The sequence below is a fragment of the Hemiscyllium ocellatum genome, chromosome 9, assembly GCF_020745735.1.
Source record: "Hemiscyllium ocellatum isolate sHemOce1 chromosome 9, sHemOce1.pat.X.cur, whole genome shotgun sequence".
In the NCBI taxonomy this organism is placed as follows: domain Eukaryota; kingdom Metazoa; phylum Chordata; class Chondrichthyes; order Orectolobiformes; family Hemiscylliidae; genus Hemiscyllium; species Hemiscyllium ocellatum.
The window spans coordinates 59,551,203-59,567,316 of NC_083409.1; the positions used below are offsets into that span (position 1 = coordinate 59,551,203).

A 16,114-nucleotide genomic window follows, 5' to 3' on the forward strand; every position below is an offset into this window, starting at 1 on the left:
GGAAGTCTTCAAAGGCCTGGTGTACTCCTGCTACAATTTTGATGTTAGGATGGGATAGGTCAGGTAATGTTTCTGCATATCTGTACTTGGCATAATAACATATCATGAAACCAGACATAAAAACAGATAGTCACTTTTGTCACTTGTGTGGTGCTATGCTACTTATCAGCCCAGGATATTGTCCAGGTCTTGTTCATATGGACTTAGACAGTTTCAGAATGAAGCAAATTGAGAATGGTGTTGACATTGTGCAATCATCAGCAAACATTCCTATTTGTGACCTTATGATGAAGGAAAGGTTAATTGATGAAGCCGATGATGATGATGATTGGGCTGAGGATACCACCTGGAAGAAATCCTGCAGTGATGTATCCCTGAAAGTTGCCACTCAGATTCACAGGGTTGTTAAGAAGGCATCAGTGTTTTGGCCTTTATTAATAGAGGGATTGAGTTCCGGAACCAGGAGGTTATGCTGCAGCTGTACAAAGCTCTGGTACAGCCACACTTGGAGTATTGTGTACAGTTCTGGTCACCGCATTATTAGAAGGATGTGGAAGTTTTAGAAAGGGTGCAGAGGAGATTTACTAGGATGTTGCCTGGTATGGAAGGAATGTCTTACGAGGAAAGGCTGAGGGCCTTGAGGCTGTTCTCGTTAGAGAGAAGAAGGTTGAGAGGTGACTTAATAGAGACATACAAGATAATCAGAGGATTAGATAGGGTGGACAGGGAGAGCCTTTTTCCAAGTATGGGGAAGGCAAACACGAGGGGACACAACTTTAAAGTGAGGGGAGATAGGTATAAGGCAGATGTCAGAGGTAGTTTCTTTATTCAGAGAGTAGTAAGGGTTTGGAATGTTTTGCCTGCAACGGTAATAGATTTGCAAAGTTTAAGTGCATTTAAGTTGTCATTGGACAGGCATATGGATGTACATGGAATAGTGGAGGTGGGATGGGCTTCAGATTAGTATGACAGGGCGGCACAACATCAAGGGCTGAAGGGCCTGTACTGCGCTGTAATGTTCAAATGTTCTATATGTTTGAGAACTGAGATGACTGACCTCCAACAACCACAAATTTTGTGCTTTGTGCTAGATATGATTCCAACCTGTGGAAAGTTTCTCCACAGCTTTCTATTGATTCCAGCTTTGTTAGTGTCTCTTCATTCGTCAATCAAGTGCTGCGTTGATGTCATGAATAGTCATTCTTGCTTCGTTTCTGGAGTTCACCTCTTTTATCCCTAACAAGGCTTGATCAAGGCAGTAAAGAGATCAGGAATTATTTGCCCTGACAAGACCCAAACTGACCATCAGTGAGCAGAGTATTACTGAGTAAGTGCTGCGTGATAGCAATATTGACAGCACCTTCCATCAACATTGATGATGATCTAACATAGATTGATAGTATATATTTCAATAGAATAATAAATTAATGGGTTGGGTTTATCTTGCTTCTTTTGGATAGGACAAAATAGGTCAATGTTCTAATTCTACTTCATCAGACATATGCCAGCACTGTAGCTATATTGAAACAGCTTGATTAGGGCCTTTCTTTCTAATTATTCATAGGCCAAGGGTATTGTTCACTGGGTCAGCAGACATTGCCCTTGGGAAGGTGACAGCTTTCTTGAACCACTGATCCTTTTGCTGTAGTGAGCCCCAAAATGTCAGGAAGGGAGTTCCATAATTTTGACCCACTGACACTGAAGGAACAGTGATACATTTCTATGCCAAGATGTTGAGTGATTTGAAGGGGAACATTCAGGTGGTGGTAGTATTGATATGTATCTGCTGCCCTTCTAGATGGTCATGGGTTTGGAAAGTACTATCTAAATGACTGAATTTCCGTCTTGTGGATGGTTTATACTGTTGCTCCTATGCATCCGTGGTCAAGGGAACGAATGTGGTGTCAATCAAGTGGGATACTTTATCCTGACCGTGTCAAGCTTCTTGAGTATGGATTGAGTTGCACTCATTCAGGTTAGTATGGAGTACCATTACATTCCTGACTTGAGCTTAGTAGGTAGTGGACAGGCTTTGAAGAGTCAAAAACAACATCCCCTCTAAGCTGGGTGCTTATCAAACAGCATGCTTCTACCATCAGAATGGCTTCCCCTTCAGATCTCAGAGGTCCACGCAGTAGCAACGAAAGTCAAATGGAACATTGGTCAGGCAATAAATTAGCCATTGTAGGATTCCTATCACCTGACCTGCTGTCCCATCCATGGTATCTTTATGTCCATTCAATTTCTGGTCAATGATAACCCCTCATGATGTTGATAGTGGGGGCTTCAGTGATGACAACACTATTGAATGTCAAAGGACAATGGTTAGAATATCTCTTGTTGGAGGTGGTCATTGTATAGCACTCATGTGAAATGAGCCTCTTGGCACTTGTCAGCCCATATCTGGATATTAACTGGGTCTTCTTGCATTTGGATGGATGTGGACTGCTTCAATATCTGAGGAGTCATGAACGGAGCTGAACATTATGGAATCATCAAGGAACATCCTCACTTCTGATAGACGATAAGGATGATAGAGGAAGGTCATTGAAGAAACTAAAGATGGTTGGGTCTAAGATACTATCTTGGAGAATTTCCTGCAGAAATGTCCTGCAACATAAATGATTTGGATGCGGGAATAAGAGGTACAGTTAGTAAGTTTGCAGATGACACCTAAATTGGAGGTATAGTGGACAGTGAAGAGGGTTACCTCAGATTACAACAGGATCTGGACCAGATGGGCTAATGGGCTAAGTAGTGGCAGATGGAGTTTAATTCAGATAAATGCGAGGTGTTGCATTTTGGGAAAGCAAATCTTAGCAGGACTTAAACACTTAATGGGAGGCTCTGAGGGAGTGTTGCTGAACAAAGAGACCTTGGAGTGCAGGTTCATAGCTCCTTGAAAGTGGAGTGGCAGGTAGATAGGATAGTGAAGAAGGCATTTGGTATGCTTTCCTTTATTGGTCAGAGTATTGAGTACAGGAGTTGGGAGGTCATGTTGCAGCTGTACAGGAAATTGGTTAGGCCACTGTTGGAATATTGCATGCAATTCTGGTCTCCTTCCTATCGGAAAGATGTGAAACTTGAAAGGGTTCAGAAAACATTTACAAGGATGTTGCCAGGGGTGGAGGATTTGAGCTACAGGGAGAGGCTAAACAGGCTGGGGCTGTTTTCCCTGGAGCGTCGGAGGCTGAGGGGTGACCTTATAGAGGTTTACAAAATTATGAGGGGCATGGATAGGATGAATAGACAAAGCCTTTTCCCTGGGGTCGTGGAGTCCAGAACTAGAGGGAATAGGTTTAGGGTGAGAAGGGAAAGATATAAAAGAGACCTAAGGGGCATCTTTGCATGGAATGAGCTGCCAGAGGATGTGGTGGAGGCTTGTACAATTGCAACATTTAAGAGGCATTTGGATGGGTATATGAATAGGAAGGGTTTGGAGTGATGTGGGCCGGGTGCTGGCAGGTGGAACTAGATTGGGTTGGGATAGCTGGGCGGCATGGACGGTTTGGACCGAAGGGTCTGTTTCCATGCTGTACATCTCTATGAATTTAACTGAAATGGCAGACTTCCAACAACTATAACTGGCTTCCTTTTTGCTAGTTTAACAAGCAGAGAGTTTTCTCGCTGATTCCCATTGCTTCCAGTTTTGTTAGGGCGTCTTCTTACCACACTCAAATCAAATGATGCCATGATGTCAAGGGCTGTCACACTCAACTCACCTCTGAATTTCATCGCTTTTGGCCATGTTTGATCTAAAACTGTTGTCAGAGAATTAAGCCCAATGGATCAGAGACCACAAATGAGGATTGTAGTGAAATTGACAAGTGATTTATTACATAAAGCAATATCGTGGAAGAGAGATTAACCAGGCTGACACAGAATCGATTCTCTGCACAGATGGCCAAATGCTTTCTCCCGAACAGAAGTGTAGGCATATTTTTGTAGATGTACAACACAAAGGTGATCATTGTAAAGTGGTTACAGTACAATGGTGAAAATTGTAAAGTGATTAAAACAAGAATAAACTGAATGAAAGTTAATCAAGAGTTCAGCAGTAGCAATTCCTTCATAATTGACACAGGAGATTCCAGCCATCCCATAAGTGGGTGAGAATGTCTTCTGGAGGATTCTTCCTTGTCTTTCCCATCTGCACAAATATGTGCAAATTATCCTTCTCCTGGCATCCAGGTATGTCCATTGTGTTCCTCCTCCGAGTGAAATCTTCCGAGGCCTCTCGGTCTGCCTGTTTGTTTATGTGGTATTGGTTTCAATGGGAAATGAGTCTGCCCTTTGGGTGTTTAGACTTCAGTGTTAATTGGGCTGGGAGCTGATTGTATTCTCTGGTCTAGGAAGGGGCTTGGCCATGTCTGGTTTTTATATTAGCATGTGTGGTCAAGACTGGACACTCTGGGTAGTTTCTGCATATGTTGGCAGGCTTGGTTTCTGTGTTTTTTTATGTTGCCATGCTGTGGGTGAGCAAGGTGGCAGATCATTTTCTCACACTGTAATGAGGTCATGAACTTCGGAACACCATTACCTACAAGTTCCCCTCCAAGCTACTCACCATCCTGACTTGAAAATATACTGCCGTTCCTTTACAGTCGTTGAGTCAAAATCCCAGAGTTCCCTCCCTACTGGCATTGTGGGTCAACCCACAGCAATGGACTGCAATGATTTCAGAGGGCAGCTCACCACCACCTTCTCAAGGACAAATAAGGATGGGCTCTCAATGCTGGCCAGCCAGCAACATCCAAGTCCTACAAATGAATTTTAAACACAGTTTGGCTATGCCAGGGCCACTCAAAGTTCCACTGATCAGGTCTTTGCAAAGTGACTTCTGCTTGATAGTGTTGTTGATGACCCTTTCCACCATTTTATTGATTTTTGAATGTTGACTGATGAAGTAGTAATTGGCCAGGTTGGTTTTGTCCTGCTTTTTTTGTGGAGGATATTCCTGGATGATTTTCCTTGTTGTTGAACTTATGGAGCAGAATTCTTCATTATTGGTGTCAAAATGCTTTCAGAGCACATAACATTTATAGTAATCTTTGCAGTAGATATTGGCTTTTTCTTGGTATCACATGCATCATATTAGCTGAAGACTGATATCTATGATGCTGGGGACTTCAGAAAGAAGCCAAAGTGGATCATTCGTACAGCTTTTCTAGCTGAAGGTGCTTGCAAATGTTTACAGTCTGTATTTAGCTGGGTACTGTCTTCAATGAAGATGGGATATTTGTGAAAACTCCCCTTTCTATTTGTTGTCCAATACTAGTCTCTGCTGGATATCATAGTACTACAGTATTTTGATCTTATTTGTGTGTGATTGTTTAAATCTGTCTCTTGCTACTGATTCTGATGTTTGGCATGTAAGTAATCTTGTGTAGTAGCTTCTCCAGGTTGACACCTCAATTTTAAGATATGCTTAATGCTGCTCTGGGCAAGTCCTCCTGCACTATTAATTTAACTGTTGTTAATCAGCTTGATGGAAATGGTAGAGTGGGAAAATGCTGGACCATGAGGTCACACATAGTGATTGAATACAGTTCCGCTACTGAGATTGCCACAGCACCTCATGGATGGCCAGTTTTGTTTGAAATCTATCCAATTTAGCATGGTAGTCATGCCATATCACAATGAAAGTCATCTTGAATACGAAGAAGCAACTTTGTGTTCATGGTAGTATGATGACGACTCCTACCAATACTGTCATGGACAGATGCATCTACAATACATAAATGTAATTTTGGTACCTTTGCCCTCACTTCAGTGCTTCTTCCAATTAATTTTCAATATTCAGGGCTAATAATTCTCCCCTACCTGGGAGAAGAGAACAGAGGGAGCATGGAGGATTCAGCTGAAGAATGTCTCGGCCATTTTTGGCCTGAATCCAGTATAAGTCACTCACTGTCACTTTCTCTGAGCTTTTTCCAATTGCCCACTGTAACTTCAGCAGTAGGCTGAGAAGCAGGCCTGGCATATTGAATAGATGTGTTTCTGATTTGCCTCTGAAATTATGATAACCATTCAATAAAGTCTTATTAGAAATTCCCAATCATCATATTTAAGGGATGAGGCAAAATAGTTGAGAAATAATATTCTAATTTTCATGCCAATTTGAAACTTTTTTTTGTTTAAATAGTTAAGCCTGATGCTCCAATGATCACTAAAGTTGAATTTATAAATAATTCAGTTCCCAAGACCATTATTCACTGGAGAAGCTCAACAAATGCAGAATGTCACTTTGAAATAAGATACAGAACAATATCGGATCCTAATATTAGCTGGACTCTGGTAAGTTCCAGATTTGTTGCAAAGTTTTGTTTAATAAAGTGTTTTTTAATAAAACATAATTAATAGTCATTGAGTTTCACCTTGCCTTTCTGATGCAAATTCATACTCCATTTACATTGAGAGCCACCCCTTGAGTCTGACTCTGAACATTTATTCCTAAAATTCATAAATAGAATGCAAAATGTGGCTACATTAGTGTTTATAAGATGCCTATAACTAACTTCTTTCCTTCAAGCAGCTGCTGTGCTTTTTAATCTGATGCTTTTAAACATTCTTACTTTATCTTAATCTCATATTAAAGAAAATGTACTTTGGTGAATTATTGCAAGATTATCACTTCAACTACAAAAAAGTAGCAAGAGGTTCTTATTTCCATTATACTTTGCTCCTGAAAACTTGGTGATACATTTGGATTTTCCTTGAGTCTTTAGTGAATGGCAGCAAGAATTTCACCAAAGTGATTCTGTTGATATCCGATAATATTTTCTTTGTATAGGAGGTCAACAGGACAGGATGTCAGTGAAAGCAGCTCCTCTATTGATAGTGATAGACATGGTGTGGAGGTGCCTGTGTTAGACTGAGATGGACAAAGTTAAAAAAAATCACACAACACCAGGTTATAATCCAACAAGCTTATTTGAAAGTACAAGCTTTTGGAACGCTGCTCCTTCATTAGGTAGCTAATGGGGCAGGATACATTGGACACAGAATTTATAAGTAAAAGATCAAAGTGTCATACTACTGATGTGATGTATTAGACAACCTAGATGTCTTGAATCACTTAGAATAGGGATGCAGATTTCGATTGGTTAATAAGTTGGACTATAACTCGGTACTGTGTGATTTTTAACTTTGATAGTGATAGAAACCAGAGAGGCTGCAGTGGTGTAATGGTTGGGTACAGCTGGCTTTGAAGAGAAAAAGCTTAGAGTTGAAGCTATATTTTACAGTGAAAAAGAGAGAGCAGAAGGTCACTCATCAGCTAATGATTTTGCAGTAACGAAGGCACCAAGTTTCAGAACTTGCAATGCTGTTGATATTGGCAAAACTAAAGGACAGAATTCAAATGTTGATTGCTGTCTAGGTAATTATGTGCCCAAAAATGGTTTTGCATGTAGTCTAGGGAAAGGGCAAACTGTCAATCAGTGCCAACTCCAAGTTATTTTTCATCAATCCATTTAGACATATTATGGCACACCTCTAGGTCAGGTGAGACTTGAACCCAGAACTTCCAATCCAGGAGGTAGTCACACCACTTCTGGATCATCTTTACCAACTCTATTACTCTATTTACCTATAGAAATTAACCTTTTCATCTGATAGTGTGTTCCATTGCAGATGCTGAGATATTGCTGGAACTGTATCTCAGCAATATTCAGGCAGCATAAAATAAATTAAATTTGAGACCTTGAATCAGTGCAAAATCCCTCACTGCCCCTCTCACACATACTTTATCTTCTACGATTCTGCTACATATCACATTCCTTGCAATATTTGACTGGAAAATGAACAACCTGCTGTATCATCTTGTTATGCACCCAACCAAACTCCCTCAAACTATTCAGAAGATAGTCTAGACCCTAATTTGTTTTTCTAATTTTAAAGGTAAATGTAAGGTGTTGTTTTCCAGATGCAATTTGAATGTCAGATTTAAATCAAAACACACTTTATTCATCCATTATAGTTAAAATACAATGAAAGAAAGAAGGAATTTGAATAACTTAACTCAATTGAAAAACTTAACAGAACAATAGATACAGTAACTATTACAAATTAACTGTTCCAATATAGCAATATCCCATAAAAACACCCCTGGAAAAATGCAAATTCAGAAAACAGATTGTCTGACATGCAATTCTCTAACCCAGGAGGAAAGATCAAAAGACAGTTCTGAGAGAGAGAGAAAACTCCAGTTATCAGCTGTAGCAAAGAGAAATGGTGGCAGCTTTTTTCACAACACCAGCAGCTTCTGCTAGAAGCTAAAGAACCTGGATCTGTGGAAGTTTGACCCCACCCCTACAGCCTGCTTCTATTGATCCAACTTTAAACAAAAACCCAGGTCTCATAAGCCAATTACTCTTGTGGCTCTTGTTGATTGCTCAGGACCTCTGCATTAAAACCTCTCTTCAAACAAAAAATAGGCCAAAATAATCTCTTACATCGTTATCATCTCAATTGTCTGCATCTCAATATAGCTTCATGAGGCAATTTCAGCAGACACGAGTGATAAAGTGCTAGGAATTAAAATGTTCCACATCTAACTATTTGTGAACTTTACAAAAGTATACATAATTAGAAATACAGAGCTGAGGCTTCACATGGGCATAAAAAGCAGGTTCTGCTACACACTGGAAGATTGGCAGAGAGGTGCCAGGTTTAAATTGGTAATGTTATAGAGTATTTATTAAAATATCTAGACATTCTGATGACTTTTAAGGTGTCCTGTTATTTGCTTCATCATAATTCTTGTTATACTAGTTCTCCTTCTTATGATAAGTTTCCATTGTTTCCTTTAGTTATGTTCATCTTACAAAAAAAGAGCTAACTGACCAGCAACCTGGCATCCTCTACCCAAAGCAGTCAGAGTCATATTCTGTCCTAGTTCTTTGTTTATTGAAGTCACAGTTACTTGGGTCATGGATAATATTAGGAAAGAAAAGCAAATAGAATCATAGAATCCCTACAGTTCAGAAGCAGGCCATACCAACCTGCTGAAGCCATCTCACAAATCCACTCTCCAACCGTGTGTCTGTAATCCTGCATTTCCCATGGCTAATCCATCTAGCCTGCACATCTTTGGACTGTGGTAGGAAACCAGAGCACCCAAAGAAAACCTGTTCAAACTGGATTGTGAGGCAGCAGTGTTGACCATTGAGCCACCGTGCTGCCCACACATCAAACACTCGATGAATCATTCAGCACTAATGCACAAGTGGATCTAGGAAATATCTCTTTGCCACAGCATAAACAGTTATTAGGAGCTGCAGAATCCAAGTACAGACTAGGTTCAATTTTTTGATTCTGGATTCGTGGTGCTGGAAGAGCACAGCAGTTCAGGCAGCATCCAAGGAGCAGCGAAATCGACGTTTCGGGCAAAATCCCTTCATCAGGAAAAAAGGCAGAGAGCCTGAAGCGTGGAGAAATAAGCTAGAGGAAGGTGGGGGTGGGGAGAAAGTAGCATAGAGTACAATAGGTGAGGGGGGAGGGGATGAAGGTGATAGGTCAGGGAGGAGAGGGTGGAGTGGATAGGTGGAAAAGGAGCTAGGTAGGTGAGACAAGTCCGGACAAGTCATGGGGACAGTGCTGAGCTGGAAGTTTGAAACTAGGGTGAGGTGGGGGAAGGGGAAGTGAGGAAACTGTTGAAGTCCATATTGATGCCCTGGGGTTGAAGTGTTCCGAGGCGGAAGAAGAGGCGTTCTGCCTCCAGGCGTCTGGTGGTGAGGGAGTGGCAGTGAAGGAGGCCCAGGACCTCCATGTCCTCGGCAGAGTGGGAGGGAGAGTTGAAATGTTGGGCCACAGGGCAGTGTGGTTGATTGGTGCGGGTGTCCCAGAGATGTTCCCTAAAGCGCTCTACTAGGAGGCGCCCAGTCTCCCCAATGTAGAGGAGACCGCATCGGAAGCAATGGATACAATAAATGATATTGGTGGATGTGCAGGTAAAACTTTGATGGATGTGAAGGAGGAGGTGTGGGCACAGGTTTTACAGTTCCTGCGGTGGCAGGGGAAGGTGCTAGGATGGGAGGGTGGGTTGTAGGGGGGCGTGGACCTGACCAGGTGGTCACGGAGGGAACGGTCTTTGCAGAAGGTGGAAAGGGGTGTGGAGGGAAATATATCCCTGGTGGTGAGGTCTTTTTGGAGGTGGCGGAAATGTCGGCGGATGATTTGGTTTATGCGAAGGTTTGTAGGTTGGAAGGTGAGCACCAGGGGCGTTCTGTTCTTGTTATGGTTGGAGGGGTGGGGTCTGAGGGCAGAGGTGCGGGATGTGGACGAGATGCGTTGGAGGGCATCTTTAACCACTAATCCAGAATCTGGCTTCCAACAGCTGCAGTCATTGTTTTTACCTCATCAATTTTTTGATTAACTATGTTTCAGAAACAAGGATCTTGAGTACATGAAATGTAGATAGCTTCTTCCTCTGTTTTTTTTTGTGTTCAATAGGAAAAATGGTCAAAGAATATAGAGTAAAATACTACAATTCTGGAAACAAAAACAGAAAATGCTGACAAAATTCTGGCAACATCTGTGGAGAGAGAAAAAGAATTAATGTTAACCAGAGCAATTCAGGAAATTTTTTTTTAGACAATATTGCAGTACTCGCTTCGATCTGTTCAAGCACCACAAGTGGGATTTGAGAATGCCAATGCACTGCTCCATAGTGATTTTGATAGTGCCCAAGTCATCACGAACCTACTATAGGCTTCTACCCTCATATTTCAAAATGTTTCACCAATGACAGCTCTATCAATTATCTCTGTCTCCTATTAGCTATCCTGTCCAACTCTGTGCCTAAGCATTGAAGAAATGATGGATTTTCTGAGAATAAACAAATTCTGGTTACGTTCTGATGTCTGCACATGCAGGGAATTAAGTCTCTTCTGTTCATGATGTTGATTGAACTTTCAGGTAGGGCTTTTAGATGTACAAAAATTGCATGAGTAGATCTCTGTATTTTTAGAAGCACATCAATTTAGAAAAAGCTAGTGGCCTCGATTAGGCAGCCATTATCTATTTCATGCTTGCATTTTGTAGGCTTTGTACTAGAATTTCCAATTAGGGGAAAATCAAAATAGTGCAATTGTTTGCAAAAGGGTTCTAGGATTGTCAAGAACAGGAGAAGCAATTAGCAATTACTAATCCAATCAGATTATACACTACCGAAACAGATGGAATCTGAACCAGGAAATAGAAACTGGACTAGTCAATGCCAAACAATGTACAGAAAGTAAAGAGAAGGAAAATTATGTGATTAAGAGACAGGGATAGATGAGACATCATGTAATGTAAAAAAGTTTCAATATTTTGAGATTTTAAAATTTCCATCAATATTTAAAAGCAGAAGCAATGGGAGTCCATTTCTCACTAAGTTTTCAGTGCCAGAGGTTATTTTGATCACCATTAAAGGCTATTTACACCTGAAAAGAAAATGCTTTTGTGTTCTATTTTGCTGTCATGTTGCTTGTGTTACAAATATTGTAGTTTGATTGAAAAAACTGTTTTTAAGAAAATTTGCAATGAAAAGAAAAGCAAGAGTCCATATGAGAGAAATGTTTCTATCAACAACTTTAGGTTGATAAGAATGCTTTTAGCATCAATGGAAATTCAGGTCATTTTTACAACTGGGTACCTTTCAAGGAATATGAGTTTCAGATCCGCTGCTACCTCATAAAAAGCAACAACTACTGGAGTGACTGGAGCAACTCTTTTATAAACAAAACACCTGAAGCAGGTGAGTGCAAGTCTGACATATTTAAACAGCAGAATAAACTGTTCTGTGTTCAGTGACATCAAATATATTGGATCTGTATTGTTTCTTGCACAAAACTCTGCTAGATGAATTGAGTATGTGTGTTGGAGGAGAAGAAGAGATTTAAGGGGCAACCATTTCATTAGAAGATGGTGCGTGTATGGAACGAACTGCCAAAGGAAATGGTGGAGGCTGATACAATAGCAACACTTAAAAGACATCTGATGGCTATATGAATAGGAAAGGCTTGGAGGGATATGGGCCAAATGCTGGCAAATGGAACTAGGTTAATTTAGGATATCTGGTCGGCATGGATGAGTTGGTCCAAAGAATCTGTTTCTATGCTGTACGTCTTATTAACTCTATGACTAAGTCACCAATTAAAGTTCTTTTACCACCAGCCTGACACTCTACCAGCAATACATAGGTCATTTCCTATTTGGAAAGCTACGTGGAGAACTGTGGCACATGTTTGAGACAACATGAGGGGCTGCTAGTCAAAATGTCTTCCCGACATCAATACTCCCTTACCAACGTCTCCAATATATTGCTAGGGCTTGCCTGATTCATCTCATCAAACCCTGATACCACTTAGCTTGCCATAAGGAAAGTATCCATTACTGCATGTTCTCCAACTATTGACCAGCAGTTCTCTTCGAGATAGTCTCATCTTTTAAAGGAGCAGAAGTCCCAACAGCTGTTAATCAGCTGCACGATAGACCTAAAACATGGCTTGGGTCTTACAATAATCAAGATGGCAATGCCATCTAGCTTTTGAACCTACTGTCAGGGACACCAACATTCTAGCCAATGGGTACATTTCATCCTAAATGGGCAACATGGTGGCACAGTGGTTAGCATTGCTGCCTCACAGTGCCAGAGACCTGGGTTCAATTCCAGCCTCAAGCAACTGTCTGTGTAGAGTTTGCACATTCTCCCCGTGTCTGCGTGGGTTTCCTCCCACAGTCAAAAAAATGTGCAGGTTAGGTGAATTGGCCATGCTAAATTGCCCGTAGTGTTAGGTGAAGAGGTGCATGTAGGGGAATGGGTCTGGGTGGGCTCCTCTTCGGAGGGTCAGTGTGGAGTTGTTGGGCCAAAGAGCCTGTTTCCACGCTGTAGGTAATCTAATCTAAAAACATTTAGGAAAGATTCTTTCTTGAACACCTTAAGTCTGTGCTTATTAGTTTTGGTTAGCCTAATGAATGTTCACACAGATTTGTTGCTCAGTTAGCCATTAGATTATTAATGATTAAGAACTTGAGAATAATTGGGTCATACATGCTACAGTTATCAATAAATGATGTTACTGTTAACCAATAGCTTAATAGTGAGAATAACTTTTCTTCCCTAATGAAAATTTGTAGACCCTGCCGGAGTCTTAGATGTGTGGAGTTCATGTGAGCCAATTAAATCAAACAAACATAAAAGAATAATCGTCTATTGGAAGGTATGTTGACCACATGATGGCTGCATTTTGTTACTCAACTAGAGTGTTTGGGGCACAACAATGTTTTTCACATTATAATGGTAGAGCTCATGGAAGCAATTAGCTGTAAGGTGACATGGCCTTACTAATGTGAGCAGTTAGGATGAAAAGATCAATGTATAATGGGCAGCTACTGAAAAAGGATCACTTAATTTTTTCAGAAAAGTCAATTACCTGCCACCAAAATTATGTAACAAGTTATTATATTGAGTGTCTCAACTACCAGGCATTAACAAACTGCCTCAAGTGTTTCTTATTTCAACTGCAAAGTTCAACATTAAAATCTTTTTAGCCATTTAAGGAATACAAAAAGGAAAGTTAATGCGTCACAACAGTCTTGTTTTATCTAAATAAGTCTAAAAGTAAACTTTAAATAACTGAGGACAATAAATAAGTTTATAGTAAGTATTACTAGGAGGACAGTAAAACTGAAAGAATATCAATAAGTTGCTGGAATGGGCTGATATATGGCAGAAGGGCAGCATGGTAGCTCAGTGGTTAACACTGCTGCTCCATAGCACCAGGTTCAGTTCTAGCCTTGGGTGACTGTCTGTATGAAGTTGCATGTTTTCCCATGTCTGTGGGAGTTTCCTCCAGGTGCTCTAATTTCCTCCTAGTGCTCCAATTTCCTCCCAGTCCAAAAATGTGCAGGTCGGTGGATTGGCCATGTTAAATTGCCCAATATTGTACAGGGATATGCAAGATGGGTGGGTTAGCCATGGTAAATGCAGGGTTACACAATTAGGGTGGGGTCTAAGTCTTAGTGGGATGATCTTAGAGGATTGACACAGACACTGTTGGTCTGAAGGGTCCCTTTCTACGCTGTAGGGATTCTAAGAAGTGAAGTTCAACACAGAAGCATAAGGTGATATATTTTGCTCGAAAGAAAATGGAGATACAGTGTAAAATAAAAGGTGCTAAATTCAAGGGTGTGTAGGGTATGAATATGTGCATGAGTCATTAATAAAAAGGAGTCCTGCCACCATTTTTAAGGCTTTATTAAGAGGGGTAATGAGAAGATTATGTTGAACATGTATAAGGCACAAGTTATACCTCAACTGGAAGATTGTTGTACAAACAACTAAGTGTAGTGATTGTAACAAATTCAGCCAGGTGATCCTCAGACTACAAGCTCCCAATTTAGGACATATTAACAGGTCCAATCAGGGAACCCTGGCTGACAAATGTTAAGAGTGTCAGAGTGCTCATTCAGGTGAGTGAGGACACCAGACCTGTGTTTAGTGTGCACAGGTAAATAAATGGTGACATGACAGGTTACTGGCCTCTGGAGTTATTTCAGTGGTGACAAGAAAAAAGATAGGCTCCCGAAGAAATTCACTTGCAACAGTCATCTTGGAGTTGGAGTAAGCATTTCTGACATCATGCCATTATTTGGCAAGCTTGACTGTTTTGATCCTGCCATCAAAGACTGGGCCCAGTATGTGGAAAGAATGTTATTTTTCCCAGGCAAATTATACAGGAGCAAATGAAAAAGCAATGAATAATTCCCCTGACAGCTTGTGGATGTGCAGCTTTTTCAGTTCTTAGGAGCCAATGTTTCCTGGGGCAGATACTAAACCCTTTCAAGGGTTAATTAATTTAAGTAATATTACAACCATAAGCATCCTCTAATTCTGAGACACTAATTTTACTTGGAAGTTCAAGAATTTGGGGAATCAGTGTTGGGACTTTGATGAGGTGACAACTGGCAGAGGCATGCAATTTTGGTTTAACCTTGATGCTAAGAGTTTGATATATAGGATTAATGTAACCATGCAAAAATGCCTACTAGATGAAGCACAACTGCACTTCAAACAGACACGACAACTGCCTTTGGCATTTGACATGGCAAAAAGAGCATACAAGTTCCATCAGTATATACTGATGGAAGTGGATACCCTCAGACAGCTCGGGGGGATACCATTTGAATGAAGACAATTGCATAGCCTCACTCAAGATATATCCTGAGCTGAAGGACTGTCAGCCCACAGCAAAACCCCAAACAAAGCCAAGCCTCTGCCAACTGGTTAACATTTGCCAGGATCTGGGCTGGTTAGCCATTGTAGTTGCTGCTGTTATGCAGACTCAGACAGGAAAGGAGAACCAGTGGGCCTAATTGAGTAAGAGTGCATAGCAGCCTATGAGGATGAGTGCACCCTTTAGAAAACCCACCAATACCTGGCTTTGAACAATTAAATTGCTTAGCAACATCCAAACTAGAACCAATCAAAACTGAATAAGTGGTCACCTGGTTCTAATAGAAGTTGATACAGGCATGACTGTATCAGTGATGCAGAACCCAGTCTTCAAGATTTGCTCTGGACTCCAACCCTGATGCTTTCCTAAGATCTTGGCGAACTGATTGTCTATACCATGGAACCTTTACAGATTAGGGATACACTGTCTATTGTAGTCTGGTACCAGAAGTAGCTGGTTCGATCCTGATTGTTGTAAAAGGTTTGAGCCCAAGCCTGATGGGGTGAAATTGACTGAGAAAGATTCACCTTGATTAGAAGATATCTGCCCGAGTGAAGTCATAATTAAACACCTAATGTTTTTCAGGAAGATTTTAGGGACCAAAGGAAGCAAAACCACCTTTCATGTTGACCAGGAAGCAATTCCATGATTCTGCAAGGCTGGCACAGTGCCATCTGCCTTATATGCAAGAGTAGAGATAGAAATCAGGGAGGTTGGAAAGCAAAGGAATCAAACCAGTACAAATTACAGAATGAGCACCATGATCGAGTCAGATGTACAGCACAGAAACAGACCCTTTAGTCCAACTTGTCCATTACCAGATATCCTAACCTAATCTTGTCCCCATTTGCCAGTACTTGGATATATCCCTCCAAACCCTTCTACTCGTA

At 40.9% G+C, this 16,114-nt stretch overlaps 1 protein-coding gene across 1 annotated transcript in view; it reads left to right on the forward strand.

The window, feature by feature from the left end:
• The first annotated feature begins 287 nt into the window (after positions 1–287).
• LOC132818514 (interleukin-23 receptor-like) overlaps positions 288–16,114 on the forward strand; it is a 97,096-nt gene continuing 81,269 nt past the window's right edge. Inside the window, exons 1-4 of the mRNA XM_060829575.1 lie at positions 288–363; positions 6,146–6,297; positions 11,584–11,743; positions 13,126–13,208. Coding sequence (XP_060685558.1) covers positions 288–363; positions 6,146–6,297; positions 11,584–11,743; positions 13,126–13,208 — 471 coding nt within the window. The remainder of the gene's footprint in view (positions 364–6,145; positions 6,298–11,583; positions 11,744–13,125; positions 13,209–16,114) is intronic.